The 23,051-nt window shown below is 34.3% G+C and overlaps 1 protein-coding gene across 1 annotated transcript in view; it reads left to right on the top strand.

Annotated features, from left to right (window-relative positions):
- Nucleotides 1-268: 268 nt before the first annotated feature.
- Nucleotides 269-23,051, top strand: part of LOC149799437 (von Willebrand factor D and EGF domain-containing protein-like) — a 43,127-nt gene continuing 20,344 nt past the window's right edge. The window contains exons 1-8 of the mRNA XM_089958780.1: nucleotides 269-310; nucleotides 6,081-6,152; nucleotides 8,106-8,315; nucleotides 9,663-9,863; nucleotides 12,411-12,567; nucleotides 17,379-17,493; nucleotides 19,855-19,941; nucleotides 20,854-21,249. Coding sequence (XP_089814906.1) covers nucleotides 6,101-6,152; nucleotides 8,106-8,315; nucleotides 9,663-9,863; nucleotides 12,411-12,567; nucleotides 17,379-17,493; nucleotides 19,855-19,941; nucleotides 20,854-21,249 — 1,218 coding nt within the window. The 5' untranslated portion in view covers nucleotides 269-310; nucleotides 6,081-6,100. The remainder of the gene's footprint in view (nucleotides 311-6,080; nucleotides 6,153-8,105; nucleotides 8,316-9,662; nucleotides 9,864-12,410; nucleotides 12,568-17,378; nucleotides 17,494-19,854; nucleotides 19,942-20,853; nucleotides 21,250-23,051) is intronic.

Genomic DNA, 23,051 nt, shown 5'->3' with positions numbered 1-23,051 from the left:
CAAGAGTAGAATGAGTTTTAGTAGCTGCATGTTTGGCGAAGACGTGCACCCAAAATATACACTAGTGTGCTTTGGTTTATCCAAATGACATCAGTATAGGTAAACAAAATATAGCATAACAGGACATTTACGTCAAATGTTTTCGGCTAAAGCAAACATTTAAAGAATTATTCATCTCTGGTGATATCTTTCGATTTCGTTGTAACCTTATAGTAAGTATTCTGCACTCATGACATATGCGTCTTACACATTTCAATTGTTCTTGCAGGCGTGCTGTCCCACTGATGAAAAGCTTGTCTTGCTTGAATCGGTGAGCTAAACTCATAAGCAATCCGTTTCTAATTTATGTTCTTCTTCTTATTCCTTGTTTACTAGGAATTTGATATTGTCCAGAAAGTTCAGTTTGACCTGACTCTTTTCATAAACACCCAATAATATAAGCACTGTTTCTATTTTTAACTTAGTCCCCGATTTTGATTCAGAAATCACTGAGACAAGTTAACAACGTTTTATTTTTATTTTATTCTAGGAGTAACATTTTTCGTTTTTATCAAGCACATACTGGAAGTATATGATTTATATGTAAATAGCCTTTCCTTCACAAATCTGGGTTTTCCGAAATTGCACAATATTCAGGTTTTATACCGATGTCTATAGAGAAATTAATTAGCTGGATTTTTACCCAGGAAAGTGTGTGTTTGTGACCAGTTTGGTGTTGTATTTTAAATCTTTATTCAAATTATTTGGATTCTACAACATAATTCTTTTTCCTGGAAATATTTGAGTGCTCATATACAGAATTCTCGGACAAAGACATTTATTTAAATTTTATTTGGAAATTCAAACACCGGAATATTACTGACTGTGGAATAACAAAGAACTGTAGACGATGCAGCATCATAAAGGCTACAGTATACGTCATCGCCTTCCATTTTTGATTTTTCCTTCAGTTTCGAATTTGAATTTATTCGAACATTTCATTATTAGAACTTCTAAAACTTCAATCGTGGAAAATTCTTTGATTATTTTTGGATTTGATTCTTAAAACAAGTTCTTTTTTCAATTTTACAGTGTTTTTCCAGGGAAATAAATTATTTGTTAAAATTTTTGAAAGCTTGTTGTTTTCACTCTTTCATTTGTTATTGTCTTTTAGAACCTAAACACGTAGCAGAAAACCTATTATTATTATTATTATTATTATTAAGCAGATTATCCTTATTAAACACCCTTATTTTATTCCTGGATCTCGCTCGATGAATTTTTCTCAGCAATTGAGCAGATCAATGATTATACGATATCCATAATGAGATTAAATCACATAACTTTAAGCTGTGGAGCTCATTGGTTGAAGTGACCCGGGCATATTTAATAAATCTTGTGTTCGGCAACTTCGGTTTATCTTTTGGTTTCGGCCGTAGGTGTAGTTAAACTATCGGTTTCGGATCAGGTTTTGGCCGAAAGTCAATTTATAACTTTCGGTCTGGTTTCTTTTTCCGCCGAAACCAGAAATTTAGTTTCGGTCGGCCTCTACTTAAAGAGACACATTTATCATCATCATAGCCAACCCATAAGGACGTCATGCTTTCCATTTAAATGATGATCTCAGCTTATATTAGTGGTTACAAAGCATCTATGCACATAATGGTTAATGAAAGACTTACTTATTAACACAATATTTTATTTATTTAGTATCAAAATGGATTTAGCCGCTCTTATCTTATGGTCAATCCACAAGACAAATGATGTAACCAGTTGTTATAGGGCACATACACATCACAAACGTCCAGTGGCAAAATAAGAGGTCATAGTCAAAATAACTTAAGTAGATTATGTTGTGGTGTGTATGTGAAGGTGCGAGTTCACAGAAAAACACATATTTAACCTACCTATTTATAGGGATCCCTCTGATGAGCTTTGTTTTTTGTCGATTTATCTGGAAATTAGAGAAACAAAATAACGTAACCAAGATAACATTGTATGAAAAGATTTTTCTTATCACCATGCTCTTTAATTTGCAAGTATATATAGTATACGTCACAATTATTTCAAAAATGTTGGTACAATTTCGCGAATACCCATTTGACTGTATATTGCCCGTCAGTGCCTTCCTGTGTCATACGGTAGTTTTAGATATAGCTGAAATAGGGAGACCGATATAAATGTATAAATGTATGCTTTATAAAACATCATTGCTACTCCTTCTCTCTCTCTCTCTCTCTCTCTCTCTCTCTCTCTCTCTCTCTCTCTCTCTATATATATATATATATATATATATATATATATATATATATATATATATCCCAAAACAGGTAATTAACTAATTAACTTCGAGACGGAAATAAGTAAGATATTTGCATAGATATCTAATAATTCTTCGTTCTTACAATTCAGCAAGATTCTAATTTAGATATACATATATATATCCCCTGTATGTGTGTATGTATGTATGTATGTATGTATGCATGCATGGATGTATGTATGTATGTATGTATGTATGTATGCACGTATGCATATATGTATGTATGCGATTGTGCATGTGTGTGTGTGTGTGCGTGCGTGCGTGCTTGTATGTATGTATGTATGTATGTATGCAGGCACGCAGGCAGGCACGCACGCACGCACGTATGTATGTATGTATGTATGTATATCTTTAGCTCTTTCCTTTGTGTTTGTATTCTAAGATAATAGATACTTGTTTGGTCCTTTGGTGAGTTGGAACCTAATTATATGAGCGTAATTCTAGAACGTTTTTACTTAATTCATTGAATAATTTATCTTATCCGTAAAATGCATGAAAATGTTAAATACATGACTTAATTTGATTAGGTACGTAAAAAGCCATTTGATATTGAATAAGTATGTTTTCGTCCTTTTCCTTATGGACAATGACAGATTTTATAATTATATCGTCTTTTCCAAATCTATTGAAGTTACATAAACATTGACATGTTGAACATACTTAAAACATTCAGTGGGCACATGACAAAAATGTGGAAAGATAACTTTACCAAGGATTTTACTATGTTTATATTTTATTATTCCTCAAAGTAGCCTGCTGAGTTTATGTCGGCGCACACACAATTTGTACCACGTATTGATGCCTAACTTTGTGTTAAGTAATGGGCCGACGCATTCCACTTTTATTCTGCTAAATGGTTCGTAAAATGGAGGAAACGGTTGCAGATGAGCCTTTTGTGTCTTATGATTGGGTTTTGCTAAAGGAGAAGCAGACATTTCCAAGGATAAATCGTTAACGTTGTGACATTTTGAAACAAACTTCGAACCATCCTTTTATATGACGTGAGATTTCTACGATGACGTTATAATTTAATTCGGAAGGTTCCTTGCCTTCTGGTTCATTTCTTAATATACACTGAACCCGATCAGAATCAAAACCCATGGGACCCCAACATTCTCGGTTTTGCAAACTTTTCGGTTCCTGAGATTTTCCAGCTATTAAAACATCTTTTCTTTCAAGTTCTTATGTGACGAGAGAGAGAGAGAGAGAGAGAGAGAGAGAGAGAGAGAGAGAATATAAGTACTAGATTATAACAATTAAGAATGCTATTACATTTTAATTGTTGTGTTTTAATTACACGTATTACTGAAAAATTACTGAACAGACAAGTTCCTACTATAAGTCATTTTCTGACACGTTGATAGATGCAGTTGCTTCACAGATAAAGACACCCGATGCTAAAATGCTAAAAGAAGCATCTAATTAATGAGATAATTTTATGTCTGTACCATAGTGCTATTGGAACAATGAAAGACACGTATATGCATAGACGGCTATTAAAGATGCATACGCTTGACTTCACTGTGCTAACTAAAGTTTCCTTGTAGAAAAGTGTAGTTGGTTTTTGGTCAATTTATATGGACAAAAGTCTCACACAGACGTAACTCGCATGCATTTTCATTCCACAGACTATCGAATACAGCTCTTTCTCGATGTGTGCATAACCTCTCATATATTTAGCTCACAAACATGTATATTCCACAGACCATCGATTGCATCATTTTCTCGACATGTGCAAAGGTTACATCAGTTCCTGTGAGTGCGCATGAGACATGTAGAACTCTAGAACTTAGCCCTGTTTCACATTCATCACGTTGAAGAAGAGTGTATTTTCACGGTCGAATACGTTGCCACTTCCGACGATGCCAGTATTGTTCTAATTTCATGCTGACATTTATCATGAATTTGATCTCAATAAAACCAGTGCCCTTCTTTATCAATTGGCAATGGCTCTATCGCTGCTGATAACGTTTTGCAAACGTCTGCTCATAGCTCACCTCTCTTAACATACGCTGGAATGCATGCTTATCCACTGGTTGAATCATTTCGCTGATACCCGCAACGTTAGCAAAACAAACATCCAACCATTCTGCAGGGATCTCCTATGCAATGAATGTTACTACCTTCTGCCTCAATTTCATTTTATCTGAGTTCAATTTACCACATCGCAAAATGTGTTGTAAGCATTCTGTTGGTATTGTATGTGGTCTTTGCATCATCTTCACCACGTGCCCAAAGTAGAAAGTCATCATCAATTACATTCACACCATGAATCAATTCAAATTTATCTCTGAATTTCTTCTGGAGCATTCTGGTCGATCTGGATGGTCCTCGTGTAATTCCAAAATGTGATTAATTTTCTAGATTCATCATCGTACTTAAAAAAGATAAAATGTTCTTAAAATTTCTTGTATCAAACGCCTTCCCTGACAAAGTCTTTTATTATCTCGGGTGGTTCATCCAAATACAGCTGATGTCAAAATACTTCCGTCTTCAGAGTAGAAATCCACACACTCGACGAAAATTGGATCCAATGAGAGTGCAATTAAATATTTTATTCAGTGTGGACGCTTTTATTACCATATATATATATATATATATATATATATATATATATATATATATATATTCTTGTGGTATGCTCAACAAATCGCTCTGCTAAAACAAAACAACGCAAAGCTAAGTTTGTTTAAAAAAAGACCATTAATGTCAAAAATCAAAATGTTTAATGCACGTTTTGATTAATTAGATTAAGTAGTTGTGAATCTCTGCTTTTCTTTTACAATTTGTCTGTTGATCAATTGGTGGAGAGAGAGGAGTTCCGTAATCTCTATATCTCTGTCTCTCTTTCTCTGTCTCTATCTGTTTCTCTCTCTGTCTCTCTTTCTCTGTCTCTGTCTGTCTGTCTGTCTGTCTATCTCTCTTGCCATGCTTCCTATCACTGAGATTTACACTGTACTATGAATCGATTAACATTCGAAATAGAAACAGCGGTGGAATTCCTCCGTATGCGGAATATCCGTCTTTGAAATCACTTATGGTGCCCTAGTTAAGATGCTAGAAATTCGACATCGTGGTATACGGTACCAATTTGAAAGACACGCGACACAGGCGTGACTTATATAAATGCATATATTGATTTTTGCCTAAGTTATATCTCTAAGATTGTAAATACTGTTCTTTCATTGTCCTTTGGAAAAGCATCAGAAGGTACTCCACGTGCCTGGTTAATAAAGATATATTTCATTTAATAACCAAACACACATAATTCCTCTTTATCATGCATACCACTGAATGGCATCAGTCATAATTAGATACTCAACAGAATAAAAGTCATATTAAATGTCTTACCTACAAGCATTCATCTATTAATAAAGAAAAATGCCTTAAAAACTGGCTCTGTTTTATGGTGGAATGACTAAATTGGCCTTTTGTAAACCCGAATCACATGTAGCATGTACGAGGATACATACTGAAACATATATATATATATATATATATATATATATATATATATATATATGAGTTGTAGTGGTGCTAGTAACAGATGTTTTAGCAGTAGCAGCATTAATAATATCACGGAGAAGAATATTTTAGTGACAAGCAATCATGCTACTGATTGTTTTCGCGATGAGCTGGTTTACATGTACTTATCGAAATATATTTATTATTATTTAATCACGTATTGTGATTAATAAAGCATTATAAATCCATGATTTGTTTTAAGATAATACCAGAAAAAATTATTTGATATTATGTCTTTGAAAATATATCTTTTCAGGATGTAAAGATGAGACAAACATGATGCGTGCCTTGCTAATATGTCTATGTGGCTTACTGGAGGTTTCTAAAGGTACTTTCAGGAGAAATTATTTGGTGAAATTTTTCTGATCCTATATAGACTTTGAACAAAATGAAATATTTTGTTATGTTGTGCGAAATTTGTTTAAAGCCTTCCCGCATATGAACGTTAAGATTGTCATGTAAATATTTGATCGTTTTCTTGTATTAAAGACTAAATTTGCAATAAATCAGTCAATTAGATTGGAAACCATAACATTATCTATTATGAATAGACTGTCTACTAAAGCAGCATTAATACCTTAAATACGCAACTTATGTCAGAGAAAAATTAAAAAGTTACATTATCTGTTACGTTTTCTTTCCTCTTTATTTCGAATGGAAAACTGCAAACAGAAAATACATTATCACATAATTAATACACTTGACATACAGTGAGTGCAGTTTAATATGTTTGTTTTGTCAACATGTTAAGATGTTATTTTATGCAAATAAGTTTGGTCCAAATAGGCGCATATATTTTTTGCACAACATTCTCTTTATTGACTGGCTGCACTATTGGAATTTTCCTTGTCACAGTTCTGAAACCCTTTTTCATTTTGGTATAGCTACGGATAATGTGGCAGCTATTGTGTTAAAAGAAGACCGATGTGGAAATATGTCCAAAATACTCCAATGGAGATCGTTATTAATGAAAGTAAGAGTATCGGTCAATGCACAGAGGTTTGGTGGTCAAAATCTATTTTTTGCACCCCAACCCAACGATAAACGTGTCAAAAATTTCACCCTATATGAGTAAATAAACTAACGTATATTTTGAAAATAATGTCGACAAATCCCGGTCTCCCGTCCGACAGAAGTTATTCAGTCATAATATTCTTCCAAATGAAATAGTGCAAATACCTGATCACAACGAACGTAAATCTGGGATTACCATACTAGCAAAGTTCTTTATATTTGGTGCAATTACTGCATCCAATAATCATTTCTTCACGTGTCCAACAACTATAATGCTGCTTAGTTATATCGCGTCCATTCCAGCATTTGTTGTGAAAATAAATAGCGAGTAATCGACACAGTTTAGGTGGAAACAGTGTCAGCAGTCTCATTGAAATCCAAATAAAAAAGAATATATGCATGTTTGATTCCTAAGGTCAAGTTAGCAAGCATTCCGGTCAAGTATGCCTCGCTTTAGATTGATTTGAGACTATGAGAACATCAAACGAAACTAGAAGGGTATCTGTTACTGGAGACGTCACGCATGCCATAGTTGCTGATAACTTCAATACTTTTAGAAGGTCAAAACATGACTGCTATTTTTTTCACAATGTAATACTTTAAATGTTCGAGACTGGTTTTCATGATGTAGAATTTGTTAATTTGATGTTGTTGTTGTAGGGTTTAACGCCATTTTTCAGCACACGATACGCTATACATGGCGGCCAGTATTAATGGTGGAGGAAGAACCCAGGAAAACCCCGGAAAGAATCACCTACCCAACGAGAAGCTACTGGCAAGCTTTCTCACATACCCACATTGGCTGAATCCGAGACTCGAACCCACGCATACATAGGTGAGATGGCAGTGATCCATAACGGAGAGCACTTTAGACCACTCGGCCTCTCGGGGTCCCTGTTAATTTGGTACGCATGTTCACCCATTAAAAGAAATGTAAAGCACCATATTATGAATCTTCAGTTAAAAATAGCTTTTATAAGAGTCGTCTGAGGAAATCGTTATTTATTTATATTATGTCCGTTGGACTTGGAGAATGGAATACCTTTAGTTTAAGTTAGACTGTACCTATCGGATTATATAAACACACACACACACACACACACATATATATATATATATATATATATATATATATATATATATATATATATATATATATATATATATATATATATATATATATATATATATATTATATACATACAGACAGACAGACATATTGCGTTTCGTATTTAAAACAATGTCTTTAAATAATCACTATATACAGGAGAAAACTGTGACGGAACCCATACGACTCTGCATGAACTTGACCGAAGATCCTCAAATTACTCAGCAAATCTATTAGGGTACTACATAGATGATTGGAATTTAGCTAGTGGGTGGTATGACGTTGGTAGAAGAAACATGCCAACTGATCCCAGTCGCCTACGTGTCGGTGGCTATTCATGCGGAGGATATTTTCCAGTTTGGATGAATGGTGAATTATTTCGAATTTATCTTTTAAATAAAATTGATTGAGAGCTTCAAACTAAGTCAGGTTTTAAGACCAGGTGTTACGGATTGGACAACTACATTTGCAACCATATCAAGCATACCTCTCTAATATTGTTGGACAATTTATTCATACTATTTTTGTAATTAGTTCTAAACACGATCTTTCAGAATGCTATATATGATCTATGAAAAAGCGCATATGAAAGAGAAAACAATCCAAATAGCAATTAACTTTGGATATCAACATAAAATAAATTTGTGTTTGTGTATCATAGTATTTATTTTGCATGCCGATCTTTGGATGTAGTAAGCTGAGTTTCAATATTTGTAGCATTAGTACCAGTTTTATAAGTCTTTGGTATGACTTGGCCGGGGATCGAACTCACGACCTCCCTCATCCGAGGAGTACGCTCTAACCAGTAGGCTCTCGGCATTAAGATGTTAGTGTTAGGACTGGTCGTCCTGGTGTCAGGATAATGTGACCGGGTGGAACATCATGCTACAAGTATCTGGCATGAAGCAATAGTGCGGGTCATCACTATAAACTGCCACATTGCAGACATCGTAGCGATATAACTGAAATATTCATAAAGCTACATTAAAAATCCAGATCACACACACACACACACACACACACACTCACACAGAGAGAGAGAGAGAGAGAGAGAGAGCTGTCGCCTTACATTATCCTAGCGTAACATTTTGTTAGATTGGAGATATGATAATTTCGTCGTTTTTTTTAAAGATTTGCTTCAAATATGATCATAGTTTGCTGAGGTATGAAATGTACTTTCGTGTTCAAAGCTGTTGACTTTATAAATGGTGTATTCTTGGCTAAAATGCAAATTAATAACTAATTAAACAACAGCAATCAAAGTTTTACGAAAGCAATTGTTTTAAATTAGTATTCCTGGATGTTTGTTACATATCAATCCAAGAAGAATTCATGTCATAAAATTGCACAATTTACTTAACAACTTTGATTAATAGTGGTCACATTGCTCATACGTAATGCTCTAATTTTCTGCTGATGTGAGTCTTTGCCCAAAGTGTAATGCTATCAGTTCAATGTGTTCTAATGTAGTCTACTTTGCAATTGCTCAAAACAGTGATTAGTAATTATGTATAGCATTGCCGATGAGAATGACACAAAATACAACACAACATATCTATAGTTGAAACATTTTTATTTTAATTTATAGTGCAAAACAAACAAAAATATTTGAGTTGCTTATACACTATTAAGATAATGCTTAACACTATTCATTTTTCAACAAAATAAAAAATTATGTTATCGTTCGTTTCTTTGTTTCCTTTTTCTTTCACAAAGGTACAATACCCCGTGCCAGCGAAGGAAAAGTTACCCGCACAGCTTGTGTGAAGGGTGAAACTAGTTTATGTGACTACGCTGTTGATATCGAAGTTATTAATTGTGGGACGCTTATGCTATACAATCTACGGCCATTATATTATTATTATTATTATTATTGGTATTATTATCATTGGCATTATCGGACTGTCTACTGCTTTGGTAAGTATTTAATATATGCAAAATTGACTTCACTTTACATTTGTCCTCCTTTTGGTCGGTTCATAAAGGTCATTGGTGAAATCACTTATCTAAATTTTACTGAAACATTGCATTGATAATTGACATGGGATATAGAAAACAGAAATTCGTGAATTTATAAAAGAATCGTACTTGTATGCTATCCATTTTGTCCCACGGACCCACCCAAAATGTATGTCCTTAGGTTCAAGTCATTGAATTATAAATTTCAGTTGCATTTATGACATTTATGTCATCGTCCCTAGTACGTACGTGGCATATGTGTCGTGAAAGTTTCAAGATTCAATTTGTAGGGACCACCTTAACACTTTTCTTCTAAATGCGCAGTGGAAATAATCGGCAAAATCTTCATTGCCCCAGCGTTTACATAGTTATATACATGTAGATGTATGACAAGTGTGTGCTTGCAGGATATGTATTTTAATGTTAATGGGTCCTAACTGTTTGTGCCTTGAAAGGACAGAGTTGATGGCTAATATTAATAGTTTGCAGATGTAAATCCCATGGCTGACATGGACTGTATTATAATGGTTAATTATCAAGTAGAGTTCCTTCTACTTCTCGAGAAAACTCTGGATATATTGTCATAACAATGTCAATATAGAGTCCAGTTTTCCTGACGTGAAATTCAATATTTATTTTAGCCGTAGCATGATAATTGTGACTCTATGTGTGCCGTTTAACTATATTAGTGTATATGGAGAGATTTAATTGCTATGCGTCTTAACAAGTCGCAGCAAACACTGTACGGGTATCTCATAACAATTGTAACAAAATTTTATGACATATAATTTCTTACAAATACGAGATTAAGATACAAATCATGCAACATAGTTAATAATATTACTACGATCGAGTTCACACTCTTGGTAAATAAGATATTTTTAATGCGAGGTGGCACTATATGAAGACCAACAACGACAGTGAACGCGCAATTTATACAATGAAGCTTTAATCCTTTCCTCCTATAACATATATATCCTATCCGGCTAAACAGAATAACTGCATGTTACACTGGATAAATACCAAAGCAATATTCCTCACCTTGCGACCAATAAAATGAGTGCAACGTCAAACAAAGTAGTCATCTACTTTTGGAATTGAGGGTGAACTAGTTTCATTGAGGACATATGTGTATGTGAGTGAGAATTCAGTCAAGTTTAGGTAAGCTTAGGTAATGTCATTCATTTTAAATACTAGCCAGGCCGTTGGTAACACGAGAGCATATCCTTGTTTTATATAGGCTTGAATATATTAATATGAGTAAAGGATGGATATTGCAATTAGCGCAACAATCACCAGCAAAGCACATTTCCCACAGTGTCATAAATGATGTAATTCACTAATCCAGGCGACGTTAATTTCAGAGTTAATTCAATAAACCTTTAAAACTATTAACTTTGTTATCAGGACATACCATTGATGACCACAAATAAATCTAAAATAGCAGCTAATAAGACTATATTCTTCATTGTCAGTGAGTATGTACACCCAAGTGTGTGTCGCTTCAATAAACACAATCCATACAACTATTCTGCTGTCGACAAGCACCTTCTTACGCAAACAATCATGATAAGCTTTCCTTCGCACTTTACATTATATGTGCTCTCTGTTGCAAACTGTGTAAATACATAATTTATTTCACAAAAAAGAAACCTATATAAAATATGTCAATAACATTTGACAGTATATAATCGAATCAGGCAAACGAAGCTGCCGCACAGCGCACTTTTGAAAACTATACTGAGATGGGTTTTGTTTAGTGTCGATGACGTCCGTTTCTATCAACTTGCATTTATTCAACTTTATAACGTTAACAGACGGATTTGAACATTTTGGTGAGGAACATATTATGTGTTTGCCTTCCTTTGTATTATGATTGCATTGCAAAACTCTCCTAACTGCCAATCTCTTCACTAAGTTTTTGTTGATCATGTAAAGTGAAGATTCATTTATTGAAAGGCATGGAATGTTTCCAAAAACAATAAAAAATATAAAAGAGAAAAATGATAACACATACGTTCTAATAATACCCAACACAATTTTAAATGGTCATGCTTTTGTGACAGGCGTGGATATAAACATGCACAGCTCTTCGATATCAGAGTGACACCCCGATATATATATATATATATATATATATATATATATATATATATATATATATATATATATATATATATATATATATATATATATATCTGTGTGTGTGTGTGTGTGTGTGTGTGTGTGTATGTGTGTGTGTGTGTGTAAATAATTCGCGAAACGGTAGTTTCAGTTGTAATAATGTTTATATAGCTTGTGCTTAGTCGGCCTAAATCATTTGTCTTCAAAATAAAATATGACCCATATACGTTTAGCTTCGATGTGTAATACTGTTTATGAAACAATATATATAATTAATGCTCAATTTCTATATTCATTTCAGTCATCTTTTATCTTCAGTAAAGCGTATCAGTCATCGAAAACGCAACAACACGAAATTAAGAATTATTGTTTTCATTCTAGACCCTTCGGACCTATCAGAATCTATTAAGGTGCAGCCGTGGCTTTTCTTCGCTGATGAAAAAGGTGTACACGGGAAAATATTTAAAAAGCCAAAATTATTGTTTCGTTGTCAGATAAATGAAAATATTTCTGATGATCTCTACTACTCAGTAACGTGGTAAGACGATAAGCTTGGTATACATTTATTGGTATAATTCTTCAAACTTTTGTTAATCATTCAACTATCTTTAACATTTTCCCTCTTTCTCTTTCACTCTATGTTTTTCTAACGTTTTAAAATAATTTTGATGTGTTCACCGTTTTCAAACTGACATCAGTGAAATGAAGCCAATTGTTTTTACACCAGCAATATGAATGCAGTCACTTTCTAAACAATGATTGTGAGAGTTGATACACATGTGAAATTGTTCATTTTACCTTACGTAATTACATACAGCTTTAATCACAAAGCATTATTTATTTACGTTTTTCGACCACAAAATTCAAGAATTTCGTTCAGAAAATGTTTGTTGGCCATGTCATTTTACTGTTAACTCTGATATAGAAGTCTTTATATATTTATGTATTGTCATATAGATAGTAAAAGGACACGAGACTAACAGTCGTACATTTTAAATAGTAAAAGCACGGGAGAGAAACACTCGTAGACTTACATCAATACTTGGCACCTTGGAATAATCTAAATTCTAAATTGCGAACATATAACGAAACGAATTCAACCCCTTCAAGGTTATCTTACACTTTAAATTCAAATGATTTTGCATCCTTTGTGGAAGAAAAAATAACCAACAAAAGTTCAACATAACCCAAAATCCAGATCAGACCTGATTGGAAGGCTAGGTAAGGGGCCGACTGCTTCTTCTTAAATTTCGACCATTTAACTGGGGAAAAAGCAATTGGTTTCACTTAATTGATGTCAAAAAGAAAGAACTGGAAAGTTAAACAGATATAGAAATTCAATGTGATGTTAGGTGTATGAAAATAAGTAAAGTGTTGAAGAATACTATATTTGCTGGACCTTCTTCATAATCATACAGAATAGTTATCACATTATTTTCTGCCTACCAGCTACACAATTAATTTTATGTCGCGCAGTTGTATGTTTGTTCTTCTTCCAATATGCATTATGTTAATCACCGTCACTGACTTTGTTCAGAAAGCGAATTCGACCTATTATCAAGTAGATGTGAATAGTAGATCAGCACCAAGGTCCGTGATATAGCTCCCGCAGGGCTCTGGTTGACATTGTTAAAATACAAGACCTATTTATCAATGGTTGATGCGAATATTTACAACAATTCAGAGTTCACAAATGTTTGGAACCTATTCGGGTATGTGCGGCAAGAACTTGAAGCAAACACTCCTTTTTACAATCTGATATATTTTCGAGCTTGTCCGTTGCTATGCCCCCAGTGATCCTCCAACCCCCGAAGTCGGCACAAACAGAATTATTTATTTAAAATTTAAGATACTCGAGAGAGTATAAACAACTGGGTTTTTTGTCCTTCAAACTGGGATGAGATATGTGTGTGATGTTGAGTATTGTGATATGCATATCCCGGGGATTAGAAGTGATATAGAGTCCACCCGTACTGGAAATGTGGCACTGGTTTGAGGACTGATTACAGAATATGTGCGGGTTGTGTTTGCAATAATGCAACAACAAAAGCCAACGTCACCACTAGTTACGGCTCGGTGGCCAATACCGTATCCTAGGCGCAGAGTCGTAGTTCTCATCTGTGTTTACGTCGCAGGACCTGATTATCAGAGTTCGTAGCCTTTGAAGGGGTTGGATGCAGGTCCTGCACGAGCTTGCAAATAAGATTGAGCCAGCCCCCTGTTTAAGCCGAAATGCCAGTTTCGGCTTCCATGCACAGGTCGGAGCCTTCGGCCTTGTTATATTTTGTTGAGCAGCATGATAAAGCCGGAGCGACTGTGAAAGACTACTGAACCAATGTGCCAGGAAATCACTGTTTGAAACAGATAACTTGACGTTGCGTAATGTCTAGGCTCATACTGTGCATGATTCTCACAGCATGAAATTCAGGGAACAAAGCGGCCTTAAGTTCAGCCTCATGTTGACGTCGCCAGAGAAAGCTGCACTAGTTGAGAGTATCGAAATATCTTTGTGTACATCTATTTCAGAAGTACAGTCACCTGAGCGATTCAAATCGATGAGGCTAAGTTGTTTGTCGCCCAACCCTACGCTAAAATTTAATCGCGAATGGAAGAGTAAATGAGGCGGCAATCCTAGTGACGTTTACCTTGACGTAAGACACCCGACGTAGGCATGTAGCAGTGCCACTCGTTCCGAGGTTGGAGCTGCCTTCTATCGCAGACGTGCCCGCCGTCTTGATCCGTGATCAAAGTGAAAACAACGACGTTCCCTAATTCAAGTTGGCTATTCTGTCGACTGTATACTAAGCAAGCGATACGATCATCGAGGAGTCTTATCAATTATTGCCAACACATCGGAGATCTAAACTTTGAGAGGATAGATGGATTTTTCAGTAAAGATAAACAACGTCACCATGCACATCAACTAGGACATCGCAGTTAGCGATTTGGGTTAGAAAAGAACCTCTGCTCGCACGGTTTTAGCGAGTAAGAATCAAGAGATGTAGACTCGTTGGTCAAAAAATGCACCAATGGAGAGAGCAAAAAGCACCAAGCTATGATGAATACTAATCATTTAGGCCGTATGGCGTGGCATCACAATATTTGCAATAGAAGAAGCACATCTGCCACGTCGACCCGTTGGAAGGTAATACTAAAGATTGACGCAGCAATGAGGAAAAGACACAGCGTGTGACTCTGCTCATTGTACTAGAGATCTGGTTGAGTGGCAATAATCTTCATTTAGTGAAAGAACTCGAGGGAGGGAGTAAGCTCACTGCAAACAATTCGCTCGTTCCAGATGTATACCACTGTCGTGATTAGAGTCAAAAGGTATTCTTGGTTGTGAGGTTTAACCAGAGAAAGTAAATTTTGCCATAAATACATCTCAACACTGGCTTGTGGATACTGTCTAAAAATGAGTTTGCTAAAGACTTCTTCAAATTCCAGAATAACGTTGTCTTTGGAATGATCACTGACACACAGAGCAAGCAGGTCTAGGTTTTCTTGGTTAGGCCGGAGGGCGAGGTAGACAAGCTTTATCGCCTGGTTTCCGAACCAACTTTTTCGACCCGACAAATCGCTGTCGTTTAGAGTAAACAGTTGAGCCTAAAGCCCAACTGGCCAATATGCACTGAGACTTTGATCATTGATCGCAGCAAGAGAACGATGTATGGCTTTTGCTATAACTGCTTTAAAATCAGGTATGACGAGATATTAAGTCTTCTTTTAAGCTAGACATGATATAAGATACGCATCTCTACGACAACAGCTACTATGCGAAAACCCACTCCCCAACAGTGACGTAACAGGAAAGTCTTGGAAAAGTTCAAGGATGAGTTCTGCTGACTGAATATTAACTCGTTTGTTTGGTTTTCCAGTTAAGATATATCTCATCCCAGTCGGCTTTGAAGACATAATGTTTATATATTTAGCACCTTCCGGAGAAAATATTTTGGCACGTAATGACCGTCATAAAAAACGATCGCCACAACATGGGGGTCTAGATTATAAATAAAATGAGCCTCCACCACTTGACAGAAACAAACGGATAGCTCTTGTCATCATCATGACACGAACATAGGGCAACTATAACACCGTTCAAGATCAGCTCGTCTCAAGACTTTATCAACAAGCTATTTGGCCATCGGCTTGCCTAATATTCGTCACAAGGTCGTTGAGAATGTCTGCAGCCTCGCGCGTATGCTACGAAAGCTTATTGAACTGGTATGTATGCCAGAAACCAAGAACACCTCTGTGTAGCTCCTTAAGAATCGTGGATATTTGCTGGCTCACTTCGAGGCACATGCAAACATCGTTGCTAAGCAACTGCATACTTTGTAATTAAAAACATTCATAGTTTCGGAAGACAATCAAATTTTAAACTGATATATACAAACACAAATACATACAATATCCATGATATATCAAGCTATTAAATTCAAATTTAATTCAATGTTATGATCTGACCTTTGACATTCACTATGTGTCTCTAACCTTGAACACAAAATAAAGATGCGAGTATGTGTGCTATGCACGCTGAGATACGCGATAAGTAAAATTTGTTTTTATTAAAAGGAGCGATGCTTACCAAAGTTACTTTTAATGACAAATTGTAATTGATACCACAATTGGTGTATCAAAGATATAATGTACATTACATCAAAGATATAATATACATTACATAGATATATTGTATTAATACCACAGAAAAATCCCAAAAATTGCATTTGCTATGGCGTTACAAATTTACAATGAACCCTTACTTACGTTTGCGTCGACTAAATGAATACCATAGATGTATGAGACTCATACCTAAAAGATGCTTTCAATAATGTGCAAATATAGTAACCAACTATGGTGTTCTGAACACAGAAAGACCGTCCATTAGTTATTATTCAACCCCCGGCATGTACGGTGAACCTAGTGGGAAATAATTCAAACGAGATGAATGTCCAACAGTAGTTAACGGAACCATTGGAATTGCTATACAGTTGATACATGGCATTAATATGCTTACCCATGAATTGCACCTGACCAACCAATTCCTCTTTTATTCTCCGATCTCTCCATCTCAGATTCAGAGAGAGAGAGAGAGAGAGAGAGAGAGAGAGAGAGAGAGAGAAAAGCGGGGCTATAGGTATACAATATATAATATATGCATATTGATAGGGACTTGTTCCTTACCTCAAAGGGATAGTGAAAATGTCATCTCCCCATCCATCTTCTTCACTGCATACAGTAGCTCCATATTTTAGATTTGCAGACAGGCTGAATTTCAGTTATTCATATTTAATCTCATATTATCAATGAGATACATGTTCTACTTTTCTCATTATAATTTTATGTCAGGTATGTCAACGACGTGATCTTTCTTAGCAAAGGCCCTGTGCTACATTCTGATATAAATGACACAAACTTGTATGAGTCTGAACTAATGGAAGGTGGCTACAAACTGGACATTAACGTGAGTATTATCATATATATATATATATATATATATATATATATATATATATATATATATATATATATATATATATATATGCCGATGGTCAGACAACTGGTTCTCAATAGTAGAAAAGGCACACATATATAAGGCACACGATAACTTTCTCTGTACAGTCGATATTTGACTTTCGAAAGTACAAATGTTTTAAAATGAATATCTAAAAAAATTCGCTGTGTAATGTCTGGATGAATAATGTTGGTCGAACGTCGTCAAAAAAATGACAAAGTTTAAGCAAGTAGACATTAAAAGCTAGAACGAAGTGTACTAAGATTTTTGATGAACAATACTATCTTATTAAGTGTTTAAAAAAATGAAGAAATGTACACTACCTATGATCGCTTAGATATTATTTATGTGAGAGGATATACATATAACTATATTATGTATTGTGCTTACCTATATCAAAACGTAGACACATTTCTTTCAGGTACTCTAGTTAAACAAGTTTCGTTTATTTTTTATGCAAATATAAAACATAAAGATTACATATACAAAGGCTGGGATTTACGCCGTGAATTGACAACAGTGAAGGTGAAGACTTTGCATTTACATAGCTTCGAATATGGTCTTAAATGCATTGACAATTCCACTTACTTTCCAGTGATTGTAAATGTTTTATTAATATTTAAATAATTAAACTTAAAGCTATTAAGCTTAAATAAAGCAATGTGTCAACTTTTAAGTTCAATTAATTTGATAATTAAGTATGCATTTATAACCCCATAAATCATTAACATTTCTTTTTAAATAAGAATAACTGCGTCTCCGAATTGAACAAGGAAAACGATTCATAACTACTTGATAAATAAAGGTTCAAATTGTAAGAAGCACATCACAATAGTAAAACCAAGACTGCTTTTCTCATGTTCCATTAGTGATATTATTATTATTATTATTAGTAGTAGTAGTAGTAGTATAAATATTAGTAGCAGTAGTAGTAGTAGTATTGGCAGCAAAAATGTTTTTTCGGGTAATTGAATTATGCACATTTTTATTTTAAGATGTCAACATACCCTATTGTACATATACATTACTGTATATCCAATAATGGTTGAATTAAATTAACGAATGCATCTATTGGCTTTTGTCTATTTCGCTTTATTATAACATGCACTTAAACATATGTGTACAAATATAAGAACCGCATGAATACGACAACATCGACGGGCTGATAATTGGCGTGGCATACGCGGATGAGTTAGCAGGTAAGGACACTCATATGCCATTGTTTTTATGATGTCTGCATTTGTCAACTTGTTAACGTCTAATGTCTATCTATAATAGTAGCTATTCAGTGATCTCCTTTGTGCTATCAAATATGTTTTATAGGGACATGTATCTCTTTCCGTCCTCACTTGATTGATAGTTTCTAAATAATAATGCAAAAAGTACAAGGAATACAAACTTATATGTCGCAGTAAAATGCTTTATCGTAAATTAATAGTATGCAGTCATTTTTATTAGTCATATTTGTAAATGACGTCGCTTTCTAATCCGAAATGGAGCCTTATACTGTCCAAAACTTAATTCAACGAACGTTATTTCTACAGCCATCACTAACCTGTGATTGTTGCGTACAATTTGTAAGCAGCACAAATACTGTATGAAGCACTTGATTTATTAACCATATCTTTCTGTGCAAAGCGTGGACGATTTCATTCTAGTGTGGGTATATAATAATTAACATCCCCCGTCGCAAAAACAGAAATTGCTTAAGCAATCACTGTTTGAAATACAGTAACGCTGATGGAAGTGTTTCCACACACATGTTCACGTGATCAATGTAGAACTTTAATGTGCCAGAAGAATTTGACCACTTAGAGATTGAAAGGTGAGAAACCTCCAGATTTGCGCTGGTGAAATTGCTATTAAACTGACTGTACTTTCATATAAGATTCTACGAATTTTTATATTTCAGGACAGATTAATTTCGGATTGTCGTGAAAATTTTGATAGGAATTCAACGCTCGTGTTCCCTATTTGGAACGCTGATTTCTGGATTAAGGAAGCAAATTAACGTATAGTTTTAACTTCCCGTTTAGAAAAATGCACTGTTACTTTACCAACATAAATTAATCCAATTATAATGAGATATCAAGTAAAAATGACTATGACTCGAATCTCATTTATTGATAACAAATATTTATCATTTCTTTGTAAAATTGTCAAAACAATGCAGGACCGGACATAAAAATAATAGCATATTATCAATAGTCATGTGATCATTTGCTTTCTTGCATGCTCATTTTTCACCGAATTATTGTGTGACCTCAAAGTATGAGAATGATCTAATTTTAGTATATTCTCTCTTTGAAGATTAAATGCATTATCAACACTAGCAACAGTAGTGATGGTGCTCCCGGCAATTCCACAACAAGTCCACAGTACTGGCTTGGAATTCGAGTAAGTATATACTTTATATAGTGTGTCGCTTTGTACGACATAGGAAATTTAACAGCTGACAAGAACGTTTATAAATCTAAAAGAGCAAACTTGATTAGGAAGATTCCAAATTAGGAAGATTCCAAACACTGGACTATTGTATTCATGCAAAATAACTTGAATAAATTCAGACATAACACAAAATACTTGTTTGTGTCATAATCTACAGTATTTCTTTGAACAGTCCGTTCCTTAAAGGTTCGTGGGGTGTCTAAAGATTATACAACATAAAATACAGTTTTCAAAGGTCAGGTAAAATTTACTCACACTTTTCATACAAATCAAATATAATTAGCAGCGTTAGTTTTACGAAATTGTCATACAATATTTGCTTTAAACGAAAACATGGAAAACACAATAAAAAATATAAAAAATACGAGATTTAATGTAACAGTTATATAGACTTCTTGGTTTATACTATGCTCTATGTCTTCGATAGAGGAGAAGCCTATTACCATATTATAAGTGTTTACTTTACCTTTATCGCAACTATCCATTTTATTTAAACACATTATAATGCTATATTACTGTATAAATCCTCAATTATTTCCTATCCATAAATGCATATATTTAGGTAGTAGATTTGTATCTTATCAAAATAATGATGTTGATTCAGTCGGTTGGTTATTGTCGTCATGATTAAAATATCCTTGAATATTATTAAATAATAATAATAATAATAATAATAATAATAATAATAATAATAATATTATTATTATTATCATTACATTTTGATAATTATTTACCAGAATGTCACAAAATAAAATTAAAACAGTTTTTAAGTCAAAAGAAAACCTGCGATGTCCCGAATATGAAGAGAAAATTCCGACAAGAACATGCATACAACACTATCACCGATGCTCTTTTTTCCAGGTCCTGACTCCAACCGTGAACATGATACAAGGATCATCGACTACTATACAACTGCAGCCAACCTTTCCATTTGGATGTTCCTCGAGGGTTGACGACCTAAATCCACAGACCAATTGTTTGTTGTCAGTCCATATGTTTGATCCGAAAGATTTTAATGATTGCAAAAGTAGCAGCATATCGGTTACAGGAAGTCAGAAATGTGGTGTTCAAATCCCTGGTTTCTATTATCATCAATGGGGAGATGGAGTTAGTTACGATAATGTGACCGAAATGACTATTACTACTAGAGATCCAAACGATTATCGTGAAGGACAAAATAGATTCGTGTTGAAACTTCTGACGGAAGGCACTGGATTGAATGATATTATACAGGGCAGCTACATCAGCGATATTGTCGTAAGTATGTTTGAAAAACAAAGCCAAAACTTATAAGTCTCTCACTCGCTCTCCCTGTCTCTGTCTGTCTCTCTGTCTGTATGTTTGTCTCACTCTCTATGTATGTATGCATATATAAAGTCTCTCACTCGCTCTCCCTGTCTATGTCTGTCTGTCTGTCTGTCTGTCTCTCTCTCTCTCTCTCTTTCGTGGTGAAAACTGGGTAATTCTAAATTATTAACCAGGGTTACTTTGTAATTATATTCTGTCCAAGCGAAATAATTAATTCCTATTGACCTCATTTATGTTTGGATAGATATAATTATAGTCTGCATTCTATGACATTTTAAGTCTCATTTGTTTTGGTCTTTTCCATTCAGTCTGGCAATAGGTCCTTCAACCAAACGAACCATGTTTGAATTTCTGTACAAGGTGTCATCTAGATGGTAACGCTGTATTTTGTCTCCACATAGTTACTGATCGTATTAACTAATCATTGTATCCAAGCTGATGGTATCGTACTAACTGTTAAACTGTATTTACATACATGTCCCTGCCGAGAATGACCACATACAGCCTACAAATAACCACACACATACACACACACACACACACACACACACACATTTATATATATATATATATATATATATATATATATATATATATATATATATATATATATATATATATATATGTGTGTGTGTGTGTATGTGTAGTTATGTATGTATGTATGTATGTATGCATGTATGTATGTATGTATGTGTTGTGACATATATTTGATTTAATTTATATTTGATTTAATTTGTGTTTGATTTGATTTGATTGTTTGTGGGATTTGGAATCTTTTTATTTTGCTTATATGTCAATGTAATGTAAATTTGATATTTTCCAGAAAATTCAGTTTGACCTGAGTTTTCCTTAGGTACCTAATAATAGCAACACTTGTTTCTATTTTAGACATAGTATCTGGCCTTGACTGCGGGTCAAGTAAACAAAATTTTCACGGAGTAAAATTATTGGTTCTTATCAAGGAAATACATGAGATATGTCACTTTTACATGTAAACATGATCATGTCATCCTCTATTTCGCAATTAGACATTACCGAATTTGCGAAATACTTAGTATTAATAGTAATATTTAGAGAGAGAGAGAGAGAGAGAGAGAGAGAGAGATATCACAGTCCGGGGCTTTTAAACACTTGACGTCAAGTTGTTTTCTTATGTTGTGACCAGCATTGAAATTTTTAGTTTTTGAGTTATATGTTAATTTTTCTTAAGAGTATTTGGACTCCAGAAAATTAATTCGTTTCTCTGGAAATATTATTGTTTTCATAAAAAACTCTTGAACAAGGAGTTTTCTTGAAACTTTTATTTTGGATTTCCATGACCGGAGGATTAATTATTTGTTTCTACAAGGAAATGTATATGTCAACACAGTACAGGCTACTTCATACGTCATCGCCTTCCATCTTGGATTCTTCATCGGGTCTCGAACTTGGAATCATTAGAACATTTCAATATGATTACTTCAAAAATTTTATTCGTGGATTATTTTTTTATTATATTTGGATTTGATACTGGAAAACGTAAGTTCTTATATTTTTTCATTATGACAGTATTTTTCCAGGGAAATAAATTATTTGTTGCATTTTTCAAAGCTTGTTGTTTTCACCCTTTCTTGTGTTACTGTTTATTTGAGCCTAAACACGAACTGTGTGTGTGTGGGTGCGTGTTATTTCAGTGTTATATAACATAGGATGTTAATTTGTTCAGCATTACAAACTATGTGCAAACTAGGTGCAACGTACGAAAGAACAGT

This window comes from Sinohyriopsis cumingii, chromosome 5 (assembly GCF_028554795.1).
Source record: "Sinohyriopsis cumingii isolate HCF-2022 chromosome 5, ASM2855479v2, whole genome shotgun sequence".
NCBI classification, from domain to species: domain Eukaryota; kingdom Metazoa; phylum Mollusca; class Bivalvia; order Unionida; family Unionidae; genus Sinohyriopsis; species Sinohyriopsis cumingii.
Note: the sequence above shows the minus strand (reverse complement) of the source record. Positions and strands in the feature narration are given on the sequence as shown.